Source organism: Genypterus blacodes, unplaced genomic scaffold (assembly GCF_046128005.1).
Source record: "Genypterus blacodes isolate CSIRO-AG114 ecotype Tasmania unplaced genomic scaffold, CSIRO-AGI_Gbla_v1 ptg000053l_1, whole genome shotgun sequence".
NCBI lineage: Eukaryota > Metazoa > Chordata > Actinopteri > Ophidiiformes > Ophidiidae > Genypterus > Genypterus blacodes.
Window position 1 is genome coordinate 1,219,420 of NW_027466865.1, and position 14,066 is coordinate 1,233,485.

At 39.6% G+C, this 14,066-nt stretch overlaps 1 protein-coding gene across 4 annotated transcripts; it reads left to right on the top strand.

Moving 5' to 3' along the window:
- The first annotated feature begins 202 nt into the window (after positions 1-202).
- LOC143001300 (sodium- and chloride-dependent GABA transporter ine) lies at positions 203-14,033 on the top strand. 4 transcript variants are annotated; one of them, XM_076150821.1, is made up of 14 exons: positions 203-277; positions 451-693; positions 1,545-1,679; positions 4,725-4,935; positions 5,048-5,180; positions 5,551-5,685; positions 5,909-6,012; positions 6,560-6,684; positions 8,250-8,362; positions 9,694-9,834; positions 9,942-10,041; positions 10,390-10,490; positions 11,139-11,306; positions 11,523-14,033. In XM_076150821.1, exons 1-14 carry the CDS (start codon positions 271-273, stop codon positions 11,634-11,636), a joined length of 1,830 nt encoding a protein of 609 aa, XP_076006936.1. In that variant the 5' UTR covers positions 203-270; the 3' UTR covers positions 11,637-14,033. The 4 variants fall into 4 exon arrangements, with proteins under 4 accessions (XP_076006936.1, XP_076006937.1, XP_076006938.1 ...); XM_076150822.1 differs by having other exon boundaries at positions 11,818-14,033; XM_076150823.1 differs by lacking the exons at positions 203-277; positions 451-693 and adding an exon at positions 2,197-2,303 and having other exon boundaries at positions 1,591-1,679.
- Positions 14,034-14,066: the final 33 nt, after the last annotated feature.

Sequence of the window (14,066 nt, forward strand, 5' to 3'; positions counted from 1 at the left end):
TCACAATACAGACGATGATATGGGCTATTTAAAACAATCTAAGGAGCGAATAATAATCCCTGCGACGAGGAAAAATATGGGTATGGATATCTTGGGGCATTCTGCAGTGATATACAGCAAATTCCCGCTTTAAATGTTCAATATCTCTTTTGCTTTTATTTTGTAGAGCCCATGTATGTGTGTATGCCTGCTGTGTCCGTCTGTCACATTACATAAGGAGGAAGGAGGAGCAGGCCTTGTCGGCTCATGTGGCTGCTACCCGCTTATTGAATGAGTGGTAAGTGTGTGACAGCCGCACACGCATCATTAATTGTATTGGCAATTAAGCCGAATATACCGAGGAATTCATACGTTGCGTCTTTTCACACAAGCCTCGATCGGGGCTGATTCGACTTGATTTGTCTATTTGAATCAGAGAGTGTTCTGTTATTTTCAATCTTCTTCTTTTAGTGGAAATACGTTGTCAAGGCACAATGGGGGTCGCGGGCGAAAACGATACCCACAGTAACAAGCCTTGTTGCGGGGAGAGAGACAGCGATGGGAGAGCGTCACATGTGAGGAGGAGCGGGCATGCAGGCGCCGAGAGACCCACATGGAGCGGCCGCCTGGAGTTCATCCTGGCATCGGTCGGGTACGCGGTGGGGCTGGGCAATATCTGGAGGTTCCCCTATCTGTGCTATAGGAGCGGCGGAGGTAAGAGGGTGACAGGAGCAAGACCCCCCAACATGTCTATACACATTCTCACAGTAGAATATGATGTAGACGCGTCAGAGGTTCATCAAAACTCTTCCCAAACACGATGTATAGGTGATGGTGTTAAAGCAGCTGTTGGGGATGTTTTGGACGCACAGAGAATGTCGTCACCTGCGTTAAAAAAAAGTTGGTGGGAGATCAATGAACGCATCACCTATAGGTTATTATGGGGCGTTTCGTGAAGGATCATCAACTTAATGGGAAGGGTCATCTTTAGTAAGTGGGTTTCGGGTCTCAAATCCATCATTACCGCATATGATGATTCTAAGTTTGACATTGAAATTGTATTGAATAACGTTGCTCACAAGGAGACGATTACCAGTTCTCAACCGTCCTTTGTTTTGTTTTTGTGCTGTGTCATGGTAGGCATAAATGATTTAGCTGGATCTATTGTCTAGCTGTAAGGAAAAGTTTAAGTTTTCACTGTATAAGCCATAAAACTGACAAAACGTACATAATTACTAATTGATATGGGCCATGCCAGATTCATAATATATAGGAGTACATGGGGAATTAAGGTATAAGTGGTGAATAGTTAAAGTTGCCCTTTAAAGCTCTGACAAGGGTTAAACCGATCGTCCTTTATACTTAAGGGTCTGGCTAAGCCCTTAAAACCCTTAAAGACGGTTTAAAGGTAATTAAACCCTTTAGAGAGGAAGGGGAAGTTAAGAGTTGTAAAGTGGTATTTTTTGGCATTATTACACATTCTGGATGCACTCTGGACGGACCAGGATGTAAAAAAAAGGTGGTTATTTGCTGTCTATATGTTCTTTTTCATTGTTCCCATTCAGGTGCCTTTGTGATTCCCTATATTATTATGGTGTTCCTATGTGGCATCCCTCTGCTCTTCATGGAATTTGCCATTGGGCAGTACACACACTTAGGGCCGGTGCATGCTCTTGCCAAAGTCTGTCCACTGTTCAAAGGTGAGTTAATCCTGTGGTCAAATATTGGCATACTACATTGGAAAATGTGGTCTGGTCTGTGTAAATCAAGAGATAAAGGAAAGTCAAAACCAGTCAAGTCAACTTGAACTTGAACGGCTGCGTGTGCAATAGGAACTTTGAGAGAGAGAGAGAGAGAGAGAGAGAGAGTAATGCTTTGTCTGCCATTTGTTTGGTGAAAAAGTAAATCTGTGTGAAAAATGAATTGTTATCATATGATCAGTTGATGGCTGAGAACTTTCAATCAATTAAAATGTCATCAAATAAAAGAATTGAAAAATCAGAATCGATTACGTGGAAATCAGAACCGACACATTTTTCTGTCTGTTTAAATGTGTTTATTCACTCGAATCATATCAGAGCTTTATGATGATGGAGAGCTGTGCCTTCATATGATGGCTGTGAATTAGACAAGAGCCCAGCCATCAACAATCAAACACTCATGGGTGTGAATTGAAAATGCTCTCTGTCCTGTCTAACTTCTTATTTTTCTCCATAGTTTTCTTATCTCCTTAAAAACAGAGATTATCTACCCGATCAAAACGTAGGGGTCCATCACTTGATTTATCGATCATTTCTTCCTGGTTAATGCTCTGTGCTAAGCAGGTAGTTTTTCTCTATATTCTTCTGAATCATTTCCCTGTGCCTATTAATTCAGTCTGCTGATGTACATATCAGTAATTTTAGTGCCGACCAATAAATATACTTTATATGCTACAGGATGCTTAATCATACTATGACTCTACTGCACTGTACAGGATTATCATGGTCCTGTAGTCACATTTGCACATTGTTGAATAATTTCATGAGGTTGACAATTTCAAGGTTTGGATAGAGGTGTTTGAATGTTTTAATCAACTGATCACAAGGTATTTGGTGTACACAGACAGTGATCAATCCAAACCAACATTTTTACAGTTTCTAAAGTTTCTTCATTCGCACAACCATATAAAGGTATAGTATTGCCAGACAGACAGATGTTACAGTAACTGGTGAACCAACAGAAAACTGCTTCTCAAGAACTAATGCTAACTTTCCAATGTCCACACAGATGAAAGAAGAGGGGAATATGCCTCTTCATCTTTTCATGTTTATTGCACCTGTCAGGGAGACATTTATAGCTCTAAAATCCTTTAAAGAATTTGGATTTTGGGGACTTCAGCAAATTTCTGCGAAAGCTCAACCCGAGAAAAGGATTAACAAGCCAAGATAATTGACAACACATGTGCGGTCGTCTAGGGACTGTGCAAATTCTGAGCTGGAATCTTTACCCGAAAGCAGACTGGTCACATTACAGAACATGTTGTATAGGCGCACAGTCAACGTAAGACAGAACGATTGATATCTGAATGCAAACAAGCCATGCAAACAACAGCAATATGACAACAGACGGGAACAGGTGCAATAAATTGGCGAGCAGCCATGCAAAATAGCGTAGATGAGCGGTTTTCACTCCCTGTACATCATGAGTATCTCTACTGTGGCAGTCAAGGACCAGGATTGGGATCCACTACCTTAGATGATGTTACAGAAGGAGAGAAAACTGCCCTCTAAACAGTGTGAACTAAGTGTTGGTCGTGAAAGTGAAGTGAAGTGAAAGGTCGTACAGGCAGGTAATGAAGTCAGATGTCCTGTAGGACATCCAGCAGGCAGTTACAGCGACAAGTAGTTCTACTTGTCGCAAACATATTTCTATGATTTATTGCTTCCTCTGTCAAGACAAAGCTGTAGGTTTATACAAGTTGGTAGTAGCAAGTGGTAGTGGTTGTTACCGTACAACTGAAGCGCAACCTTGCCAGATAGGTGTGTAGAATTATAGCATTACATTACGATCATTTGGCAGACGCTTTTATCCAAAGCGACTTACATTCGTTACCACCCTGCGCAGAGGGGGAGCAATTCCAAAGCGACTTACATTCGTTACCACCCTGCGCAGAGGGGGAGCAATTGAGGTGTTCGGTGCCTTGCTCAGGGGCACCTCGGCAGGGACTCGAACTGGCGACCCTCCGGTTCCCAAGTGGGAGCTCTACCCACTGAGCTACTGCCTCCCACTTATAAGTACAACAAAAGAATGGTTGTGTTCCATGGAGCATGCACAGTGGTTCTAACTGATCCTGGAGCTCAGTGGGTTAACATACCAACCATCCGTGTTGGTTTGTTCACAAAGCTGTTTTTCAGCATTCTACCCAACTGCAGTTGCGTGACATTCCAGCATTTATCCACTCAATAACTTTTTCTGGTAAACATGGACGAGCAAGCCACTGTTGACTGACGCCGTAACGCACTTAACATGTGAAATTACTTGTAATTTTACCTGATATGATGTTGTCTTCGCTTTGACTCAGATCTTCATTTTACATGTTGAGGAAGCAGTAAAACATAGAAGTAAATATGTGAGTTCCTATATTCTGTAAACAAATCAGCTCGTTGCTGTAACTTTTACCATTAAGGGTGTCTCGAGTCCACAATCATGTTGTCAGAAATATTATATGGCGGCACTTTATTATAACTTTGATATCAGAATATTAAACATTTTTTAGTTCTACATTTCAATCTTTCCAGAAGCACAGTTTACTATAGAGAAGCTTCAGGGTGGCTTTCCTCCATTTGTAACATCTCAGACTTGATCCATCTAACTGAAGAATGAAAAAGCAGCAAAGCTGTACATTTTAAGTGAGCTTCTGTCGGACTTCCCTCTGGAGGAGGCAGGTAAATCGAACAGCAGAAACAAGGAAGCTGAGGAAGCAGATTTTATATGTGGCATAAAAACACACCATGAAAACTGAAAGGATCAGTAATATGAAAACCTCACACCCGACCTCACAATCACAGGTCAAATGTCACAGTGGAATTTTGAATGTTGCTCCCCGGAAACCAAAGTTTTAGACTGATTATTATTAAAAATTATTGACTACTATATTTAACATATGGTAAACAAGAGCAGGTTAAACATATATGTGATGTTAGAGTGTCATGTCTGCAAAAACTCTCTAATGTGTCCTCTCTCCCCTCCGTGTCGCTCTGCAGGTGTGGGCGTGGCAACTGTTGTTATCTCCTTTATCTTCTCCACTTACCACAATGTACTAATGAGCTGGGCACTCTTCTATTTATTCAACTCCTTTGGCGCAACCCTCCCATGGCAATCCTGTAACAACACCTGGAACGCTGTCCTAAACTGTTCCACTGGTTTCCCAGGAAACGCCACGCACCTGGAGTCATCCAGTCAGCAGTACTTTGAGTGAGAAGTGTTAAACAGAAGATTACATGATGCCTTTTCAAAAATCCATGATATTTAATTATATTATATTTAAAAATACAATAATAGGATACATTTGACTTTGTTCCTCCAGTCACAGGCTTCTGGAGAAAACCAATGGCATTGAAGACAACGGTGGCCTTCGCTGGGAACTGTTTGGCTTCCTGCTTATGGCCTGGGTCATCGTGTATTTATGCATATTCAAAGGAGTCAAATCCACAGGCAAGGTCAGTGCAAGAGAGCAGTGTCTGCTTATGGTTAATGTATTTCCCAGTCACTTTTAATCCTCTACTGTGACAACTTGTTCTCAGAAGAGATTCATGAGTTAATGTTTGTAGCCACAGTTTTCCCTTAATCACATTTTACACAGACATGATGTTTCTCACTGAGAATCTAAGTATTCAAGTTATTGCTTCCTATCAGGCTGCAATTAAAATTACAGGAAATTCCACCAAAAAGTGTTTGTAAGGTTACTTTAATGAAAATTCAGACTTGGATCGTTGAAGGTGCAATCGATGTGACAAGGTATCACACAGCACTAACACAGATTACCCACTTACTCACTGATAAGCCTCTGCTTCCCATTGTGTCACACAGGTTGTGTATTTCACCGCTTTGTTTCCGTACTTCATCCTTTTCGCCCTGCTTATCAATAATGTGCAACTGCCTGGAGCCAGAGATGGTATCCTCTACTTTGTGACGCCTGTCTGGAGCAAACTATTTGAAGTTAAGGTGAGTTGGTAGCAGCAGCAGATTCCAGAACAAAGATTGATGAAAAGCCAAAAAGAAATTGATCGAAGATGATGATGATGATGATGATGTCTTAGAACAGCTTAGAAGTTTTGGAAAAGTTAGAATAAATAGTATCAAACTTCCAAGTCCAGTAAACCCCAGATCAGCAGTTTATATATTCCAAGTCCCAGTTTCTCTCCATCTAACCTTATCTTCACCACAGGTTTGGGTTCATGCTGCTGCCCAAGTGTTCAACTCCATTGGAATAGCATTTGGCTCCTTGATTTCAATGGCAAGTTACAACAAGTTTAACGCCAACATTCTCAGGTAAAGAATTTATTTGTACCAACCAGAGACAGTAATTGCGAAAATAGGGATAATATAATGTAGCACATGGCCACACAATTGTAAGTCAGACTAAGTAGCTTGATTGTGGAATTTATTTAGGTGGAATAGGCTAATATTAAATATAAAGCGCATGAAGCGCACATATTCATATCGCTTCATCTGATGATATTGTTCATTGGATATGAGACTCAAGTTATTGTAATTATGGCACGGTGTCACCGCTCCTCTTCTGTAGTTTGCTGCAGCTCTGATAGAAAATTAAAAACTAGCCTACACATTTTGTGACTGAAAAAAATAAGATGTGAATGTTTCTTGTGTACAACAAACCAAGGGCTCATTATTGGATAAACTCTGTTCCACTGTGAAAATGCCGAAAACTTCACGTTCTGGATTTCAAATTTGTTTTACAACCATTTCTCTGGAAGTAATGGATTAGTGTTAAATGAGATAATTTTACTCAGCTGCCTCAGTGTTTGACAATGAGAGCTGTGAAGAAATCCATTATTTTGTAGTCCTGTTTTCTCAGGGATACTTGGATTGTGGCGCTCACTAACTCCCTCACCAGCGTCCTGGCTGGCACTGTGATCTTCTCAGCTATTGGGTACATGGCTCATATACACAACCTGCCAGTGGACAACATAGCGACAGATGGTAAGTGTTAAGCCTGGGAATTCCCTTTTATGACTCTTTTGATTTGTCTGTTTTTACATTTCATAATATGAACATAGACATTGTGGATATGGGATGTGATTAGTTAAATATTGTTGTGAGGATGTTTGACAGAAGTATAGATGAACATAGAGACGGTACCATTGACCAACCAAGGCTAAAATGAGCCTATCTAAGCCTAAACTACTCACTCCCACTGTGCTCAATCTAAGTACGCTTTTAGTCAGGATTTAAAGATCGTAAAAGACTTTGCCTCTTTGACTGGAGCGGAACGTGACACCTCCATTTCCTTCACATGCTATGTAATAAGGTGATAAGGGAACATTAATCCCAGTGTGGGGGCACTTCTCCATTTTGAGTGAGTGAGTAAATGAGTGAGTGAACCTCTCGCTTCCTTCAATAATTTAGGAGGTGAGATCAAGTCTTAACACTTACGGGTGTTTAAGCATGAGATTCATTCTTATTTCTAAGAATAAGTGCAAACCTAAGTCAATCTCAAAATGTCACAGATTTTTAAGACCAATGTTTTAGTCTGAGAGGGTGGACCTTATTACAGCGGCAGTAATAAATAATGTTTAAGTTCGAACTGATCCAAGTTTTATTTAGCAACAAAGATAACAATCTCATTGTTGAGTTGGACACTTTGTACCATTTAAGGCTGGGAGACAGAGACGTTTCATATTCAGCACATGTATAATGTGTAAACCAGTGAAAGACAGAACTTCATGGTCTCCAGTGTTGGCAGTGATGTGTGACGATGGGGTTTTATATTACCCGAATGAAACTGACAAGAGGTTTGGCTACAGTGACGTTATGTTTAAAGCAGTTTTGCCAATTACGTGATAAAATATTCAAGACACAGGCGTACCCTAAGCCAGGTGATCTGCCGCATTGCACAGAAATCCACACCTCTGAAGTGTTTCCTGTTCGGCTCTAAACAAGCCGTAACACTGACGGACACTTTTATCCCTTCTGTCTGTTCACTTTTGTCAGCATTGATTTTGATTTGTGTAGTGATAACGGAACACTAACTGTAATCTGTCAGCCTTGGCAAGGACGACTATGACTTGCTAATCTGTTGCCAGTAACTCATACACTGAAGGCTTTGGAAAACACTTAGTGACAAATTACTTGGATGGCTAATGATTCATCCAAACTTCAATTTTTTAACATAAATCCAACTGCTATGAATTAATGTGAGCCTTGTGACAACAGTACAGTAACAAAATGTTTACAAGCATACTAGCTTTACATATTGGACTCATTTTTAATTGTGGATTTGTTCTGAAATTATTTCTTTGGTTTCGTCTACGTCGATTGTTTTTTGAGCGCCTGACCTTTGGTAGACATAAAGCGTCATTTATTATTTATTGACCAAAGAGCTTAACAAAGGATTCTTTGGCCTCGTCATATTGTTCTTCCATGAAATTGTACCCTGTGTTGCTCAGCCCCTCTAATCTTACACCAAGCCTTATCTTATCTCTGTCTTCTGGCTGGGATTGTGCACGCTATCGTAGTAACGTTACCGTGTTTGTATGATGTTTCAGGTCCTGGTTTGGTGTTTGTTGTGTACCCGGAAGTCCTCTCTACCATGTCTGCCTATCACTTGTGGGCGCCGCTGTTTTTTTTCATGCTTCTGTGTCTAGGTCTGGACAGCCAGGCAAGTAGCCATTTGCTGACTGTCACAAACTGTGCCTGTAATGCTCTGGCTCTGTGTGTGTGTGTGTGTGTGTGTGTGTGTGTGTGTATTCACTGGATGTTTTGCATGTGATATGCAATACGTGTTTTGAATGTTCTGCTGACAGCGTGCAACTATGAGCAGTCAGTGTCAGTTGTCTGTCACAAGGAATCTCAATCCATTTATATGGAGAATATCTGGATATGACACAGAGACGGAGTTGGCAAAATACAAATACAATAAAAGACCATACAAAGAAAGTCTGCTATATATAATATAACCTACTGATATTATTGAAAAGAGAAAAATACCATAAATTCACTATTCAGTATGCACAACAGAAAGTAAGTTAAATTATGTTTCTAAAGTTTCCTCTCAGTCAGTAAGTCCATGAGCACAATAAACTCTGATTAAACTATAATTATTTTTTTTTCTCACCCAGAAGTCGACATAAATTGTAGTATTCTTATTCCAATTAACTACATTATTCAACTATAAATGGATTTATTCCGCAGGCATTTCTGAAGTGGGCTGACTGACTCTCATACTGTGATTATATCCGTGTATATTACTCACATTTTAATCAGAGTGTTGAATGCGTGTAAATGTGACTTTTGCTCATTTTTACATTTCTGCTTATGCATTAAACCTGATAGGAGTTTGCTGGGAGCACAGCTTGAGATCGCAAACTACATGTTACTATTTCTCTCTCTCCTCATCTCAAACATGTTAACATTTACATTGTGTTTTGGTATTTGTGTTCCTGGCACAACACAGCTCCAACACATGCTGGTAATACCACTTTCATATATCATAATTGGTTTAATTTGGTATGACAAGAAAGACAAATGATCTCATATCAGTTCATGATTAGACACTCAGCACCATCTGGTCTGTGTGTATCATTTTAATATTTGGAATTCAGGTTTTAGGAGTACAAATATTGGCCATGATTGAGTCACTGCAGCAGTGAGGCACAGACCTGATGACTTACATATGGTTCTTCCACAAACGACCCATGCAGCTCATTATTTTTAATTATTCCACAAGTCTGTTACCAGCTTAAGTGATGCTGCCAGTAAGTAAGGTGTTCTCACTGTAATTAGAACTACGTGTGTGTGTGTGTGTGTGTGTGTGTGTGTGTGTGTGTGTGTGTGTGTGTGTGTGTGTGTGTGTGTGTGTGTGTGTGTGTGTGTGTGTGTGTGTGTGTGTGTGTGTGTGTGTGTATCGGGTGCATTACGTATCATGTTATTTTTGCTGCAAACTCTCAGCTCAAAGTAAGCAACGTGTTTAAATGTTCCTCTGACTTACAGTTTGCCACAGTTGAGGTGGTTGTGACGTTCATTAAAGATGAGTTTGGCTCCAGGCTTCTACCGTTCATAAAGAGAGAGGAGCTGCTGACTCTGGCTGTGTGCGTGCTTTGCTTTCTTCTGGGGATTCCACATGTAACTAAGGTAGGCACCAGTGAAGCCTTGTTACCCGTCAGGGAAACATGCACGAGGAGGCTCCAGGTGACGGTTTGCTAGTCATCTTGGTAATCCTACACCTTTCCCTCTGTCAGGGAGGCATCTATGTCTTTCAGCTGATGGACCACTACACAGCTGTGGTTTCTCTCATGACCCTGGCTTTCGCTGAAGTGGTAGCAGTCTGTTGGGTCTTTGGTAAGATCTACTGAAAATTCTTATGTGTCATTTTTATTTATTTATTTAGTTTTGGGCTCAGACCAGTTAGGATATACATTTTCACCAGCATGTACGTCCTCCCTAGGTGTCATTTCCCTAGGTGTGGCACCCTCAACAGGTGTTTCTCATAAGATCTCCCTAACATGCTCTCTAAGGCCAATCACACTCTAATCCAGTCACCCGAAGCAGCCATTCCCTCTCTAGCTCCCCTAAAACCTAAAAGGCCTTGTACAATGTACTGCACCACGCATTTTCAATAACCGCTGCACAAGACTTGGGGAGTTATCAATGCTGTTCGTTCATGGAAGCAATGTCTTTGTCCGTTAGGTGTCTCGCGTCTGTCTGTTATGATAAAGACAATGCTCGGAAAACCACCCAACATCTATTTCCGTGTCTGTTGGGCTGTGCTCTGTCCTCTGTTGGTGCTGGTAAGGACCATTTTAACTGCCTTTAACTGTCACTTATTGACTTACCTCAAAATACCTCATTTCAGAAGAATTAACCCTTTCATGCACGATGTCCACTTGAGTGTAGTCCACTGTAGTGGACATTGCGCGTCAGTGACTACAATTCATGCAAGAATTTTTCTTCTTGAAAATGTTTCATCTACAGTAACTTTTTAGGATATAAATAAATGTTTTCAGATTTTATTAGAATAACTTAATTATAATTTATGTATGTTGTAATGTTTGTATCAAAAAAATTATCATTTTATTCATTGATTTGTTAAATACACACGTTTTCTGTTTCTGTTCCTCAGATGCACAATGTCCACTTAAGTGAACATTTCAGTAACTCCTTAAATAATTGGTGTAAAAAAAATAAATAATAATAATTTGTTCTTTTTATGCCTAAAGATAAATAAAAACACTTGGGAAAAAAATCCTGACTGGGGCTTTCATAATTCGTGCATGAAAGGGTTAAGGATTAATGACGCCTGCTTTACTATATGAGTAAATGCGATGTACTGTATATGTTCTGTGCAATGCTACTGTATGTACTTTTTGATAGTTGTTTGTACTTTGTTTTATAATCAGACCTGATGCATGGTTATATTGTTACTCTTTTTCCTGTAGGGCATACTGATCACCAGCATCATCCAGTACAAACCTGCTCACTATGGAAAATATACATACCCGCTGTGGGCAGAGGCTGTAGGCTGGAGTGTCTGTCTGTTCTCTATAATGTGGATCCCTATAGGAGCCATCCAAGAGATCTGTAACAACAAAGGCACATTGCTACAGGTGAGTAAGACACATTATAGATGCAACAGGCGTAATGCAATTCTTTTTCTTAAGGCTTGTTCCTTATTTGTCTTAGCTTGAATTCTACTTTATGGCTCTGTCTGCCTGTAAGGGGATCAAAAATCTACACGCGGACATTTGATTTGCTGAGGATAGTTTCCCAATTTAATGAGTGGAATTTAATTTTGACCTTGATTTGCCTTCTTCAATCTGCAGAGACTCAAAACAGCAGTGACTCCTACCATAGATCTGGATGTAGAGGGTCTGCTGTCAGAAAAGCAAAAACTAAACAACACAGAGTCTGAAACCTTGTTTACCACAAATATATGAGCAGAGATTTAACCAAAACCATCAGTGTGTGTATATGTATCAAATACTGAAATAAATTGGGGGGCTTTGGGAAACAGGGTATTGTAAACTATAGATATAGAATATGTTGGTTGTTGACATGAACAGTGTTAAGTTGCTATGATAGTAAGTAAGAATTTGTCCCATATGTTCTACCAAACAGATCAGAAAGTAAAAACCTGTGGGCCATGTGATGTTGAGGATGCAGGTTTTCATTCAAACCAAAGATTATACACAACATCTTTTCCTCTGTGGTGGATTGTGTGTTAATCACTGACGTGTCCAGTATTTTGGAATCTTAAGCAGAAAGATGGCTCCCTGTCTGCCTGATTGACATGTTTGACATGTTGGTTAATTAGTTAATTTACCAAATCATATATTTATCTTATTTTTATGAGCTTACATCATAAATTATGTGACGATGAAGTCAGAAATGATTTTTGTAACATAATTGTAACGTTTTAATTATTGCTTTAAGAAAAAAGTCAGTGCTTTTGCTCCCATATAAGCAATTTCTGTTTAGTGCCTGCACATAATTGTAAATAGATTGCACTAAAACAACTGAACCTGATCCATGAAATGAGGTTTAAATTACAGATATTTAAGGTCAGAACTGCAATACATTTAGTGTTTCTTTGCATTTGGTTGCACGACTTACTTACACCATTGTGTACATAGTGTTCTGTGCACTGTGTGTAATACAAAAGGGAGCATTCATTGTATATAGGGAACAGATAGACGTGATCAGAGCACCAGGTTATTATTCTCTTACCAACTGATACTGTGCTGTAATGAAGGTGAAATAATGTGTGCTTACTTGCTTTCTCCCTAATTTAATCTGTGACATTTGTGAAGTGTCTTGGAGCTGGGAACTCACAGAGAGCTTTCAAGATAAGTAGTGGTGCCTTTGATCTTCTGCCATAGAGCTGAATTGGGCTAATGAGAGCTGATAGCCTTTAGAGGATCTCCGCTTCCTCAATCTGGTAATTTTCCATTTAGTAGTTTTTCATATTCTAGTGCACCAAAGCTCTTTATCTTATGCTCGTCTAGAGTTCACTTCCTCTTCTCATATGTGTGAGCCAAGCTCCAGGAGGAATTGAGTGACAGTTGTTTCAACTGGAAAAGTTGGGTCATCACACAGTGTAAGAACTGAGGTAAAAGACCAGATTGCATGTTGCTGTTGTAGATTTCCCAACATGGTGTGAGAGGCACCATGTTGGGAAATCAACAGCCACAATCGTCAAGTGCCTTTGATGAAAGACCATATGTTGAGATCTGTATTAAATTAGACAAAGGAAATGCAGCTAATCAAATTTAATAATTTACAATATGCACAATGCACCATCTCTGTCTTAAAGTATCACCTACTTGAATGTCGAGGAATACAATTTTAAAACACCAGTGCAGTTAAATAGGACAGTTTAGTATCTGGATTTTTTTGAGCAATCTTTATTGCGGATTTTGGGTAAACAGCCTGAGTCACATGCTGGAGGACCCGGACTAAAACACTAAAAACTAAAAAAAAAAGAACAACATACAGGGGACTAATCACAAGTTCCTTTTCTATGGCAGAACTCCTTGTGTTCAGCTGCTACATGATGTGGTCATAATGAACCCTGCTGTCCCTGAAACTTTGCCATTACATCACTTAGCATTTTGTGCAGTATTTGTGTACATTGGTGTTACAGTAATGCTCACAGTCGCACAATCAACAGCAAATTGTGGTGTAATGTCTTGAATAACACCACGTAGCACCAACAACTTCTAGTCTGCCAATGAGCTTGAACAACAGCTCACACAGCAAGAATCCCAAACAACAGGTTCAGCAACCTTTCATTTGATTTTACAGTAATTCATGGCACTAACATAATGTCAGACTAACAAAGTGATGTCATATACTACAATGATGCCATGGAATTAACCGTACTCTTTCTAATATACAGTATATTTGTTTTGACATGAAGGTTGCCTGGTGCCATTTAACTAGCTGTGGACTTCACATGACATCGTTCATGGAAGCATCAACATGGAATTATAGTCTTTAACAGACTATGCAGTGGTACCACTTAACACTGTCCCAGGCTTGATTATGTTATATTATAAAATTACAGATTTTAAAATTTGTCTTACTGTATTCATTGCATATCTAGCTTTATTTGGATTTTGATCGTATAACATGCTGTATTTACGCTTTTTTTGTTTGTAAAGATTGCCTTATAAAGTCACTAGATGGCAGCATAGCACAGTAGGAGTTCAACTTCTTTGCACATTGGCGAACAGAACAGCTTTGTTTCATCACTCCTATGAATGATGCACTTGTGTTTGTTGTTTGTTTTTTCTATACTTGTAAACTAATTTGAATAAATGCTTTCTCAATGACTGATCTCATGTCGTATCATTAGGATGTAATAG

Coding starts and splice junctions, on each gene's coding strand:
- LOC143001300 (XM_076150821.1), top strand. Junction 694..1,544: donor GTGCTATAGGAGCGGCGGAG/GTAAGAGGGTGA, acceptor GTTCCCATTCAG/GTGCCTTTGTGATTCCCTAT. Junction 10,042..10,389: donor AGCAGTCTGTTGGGTCTTTG/GTAAGATCTACT, acceptor TTTGTCCGTTAG/GTGTCTCGCGTCTGTCTGTT.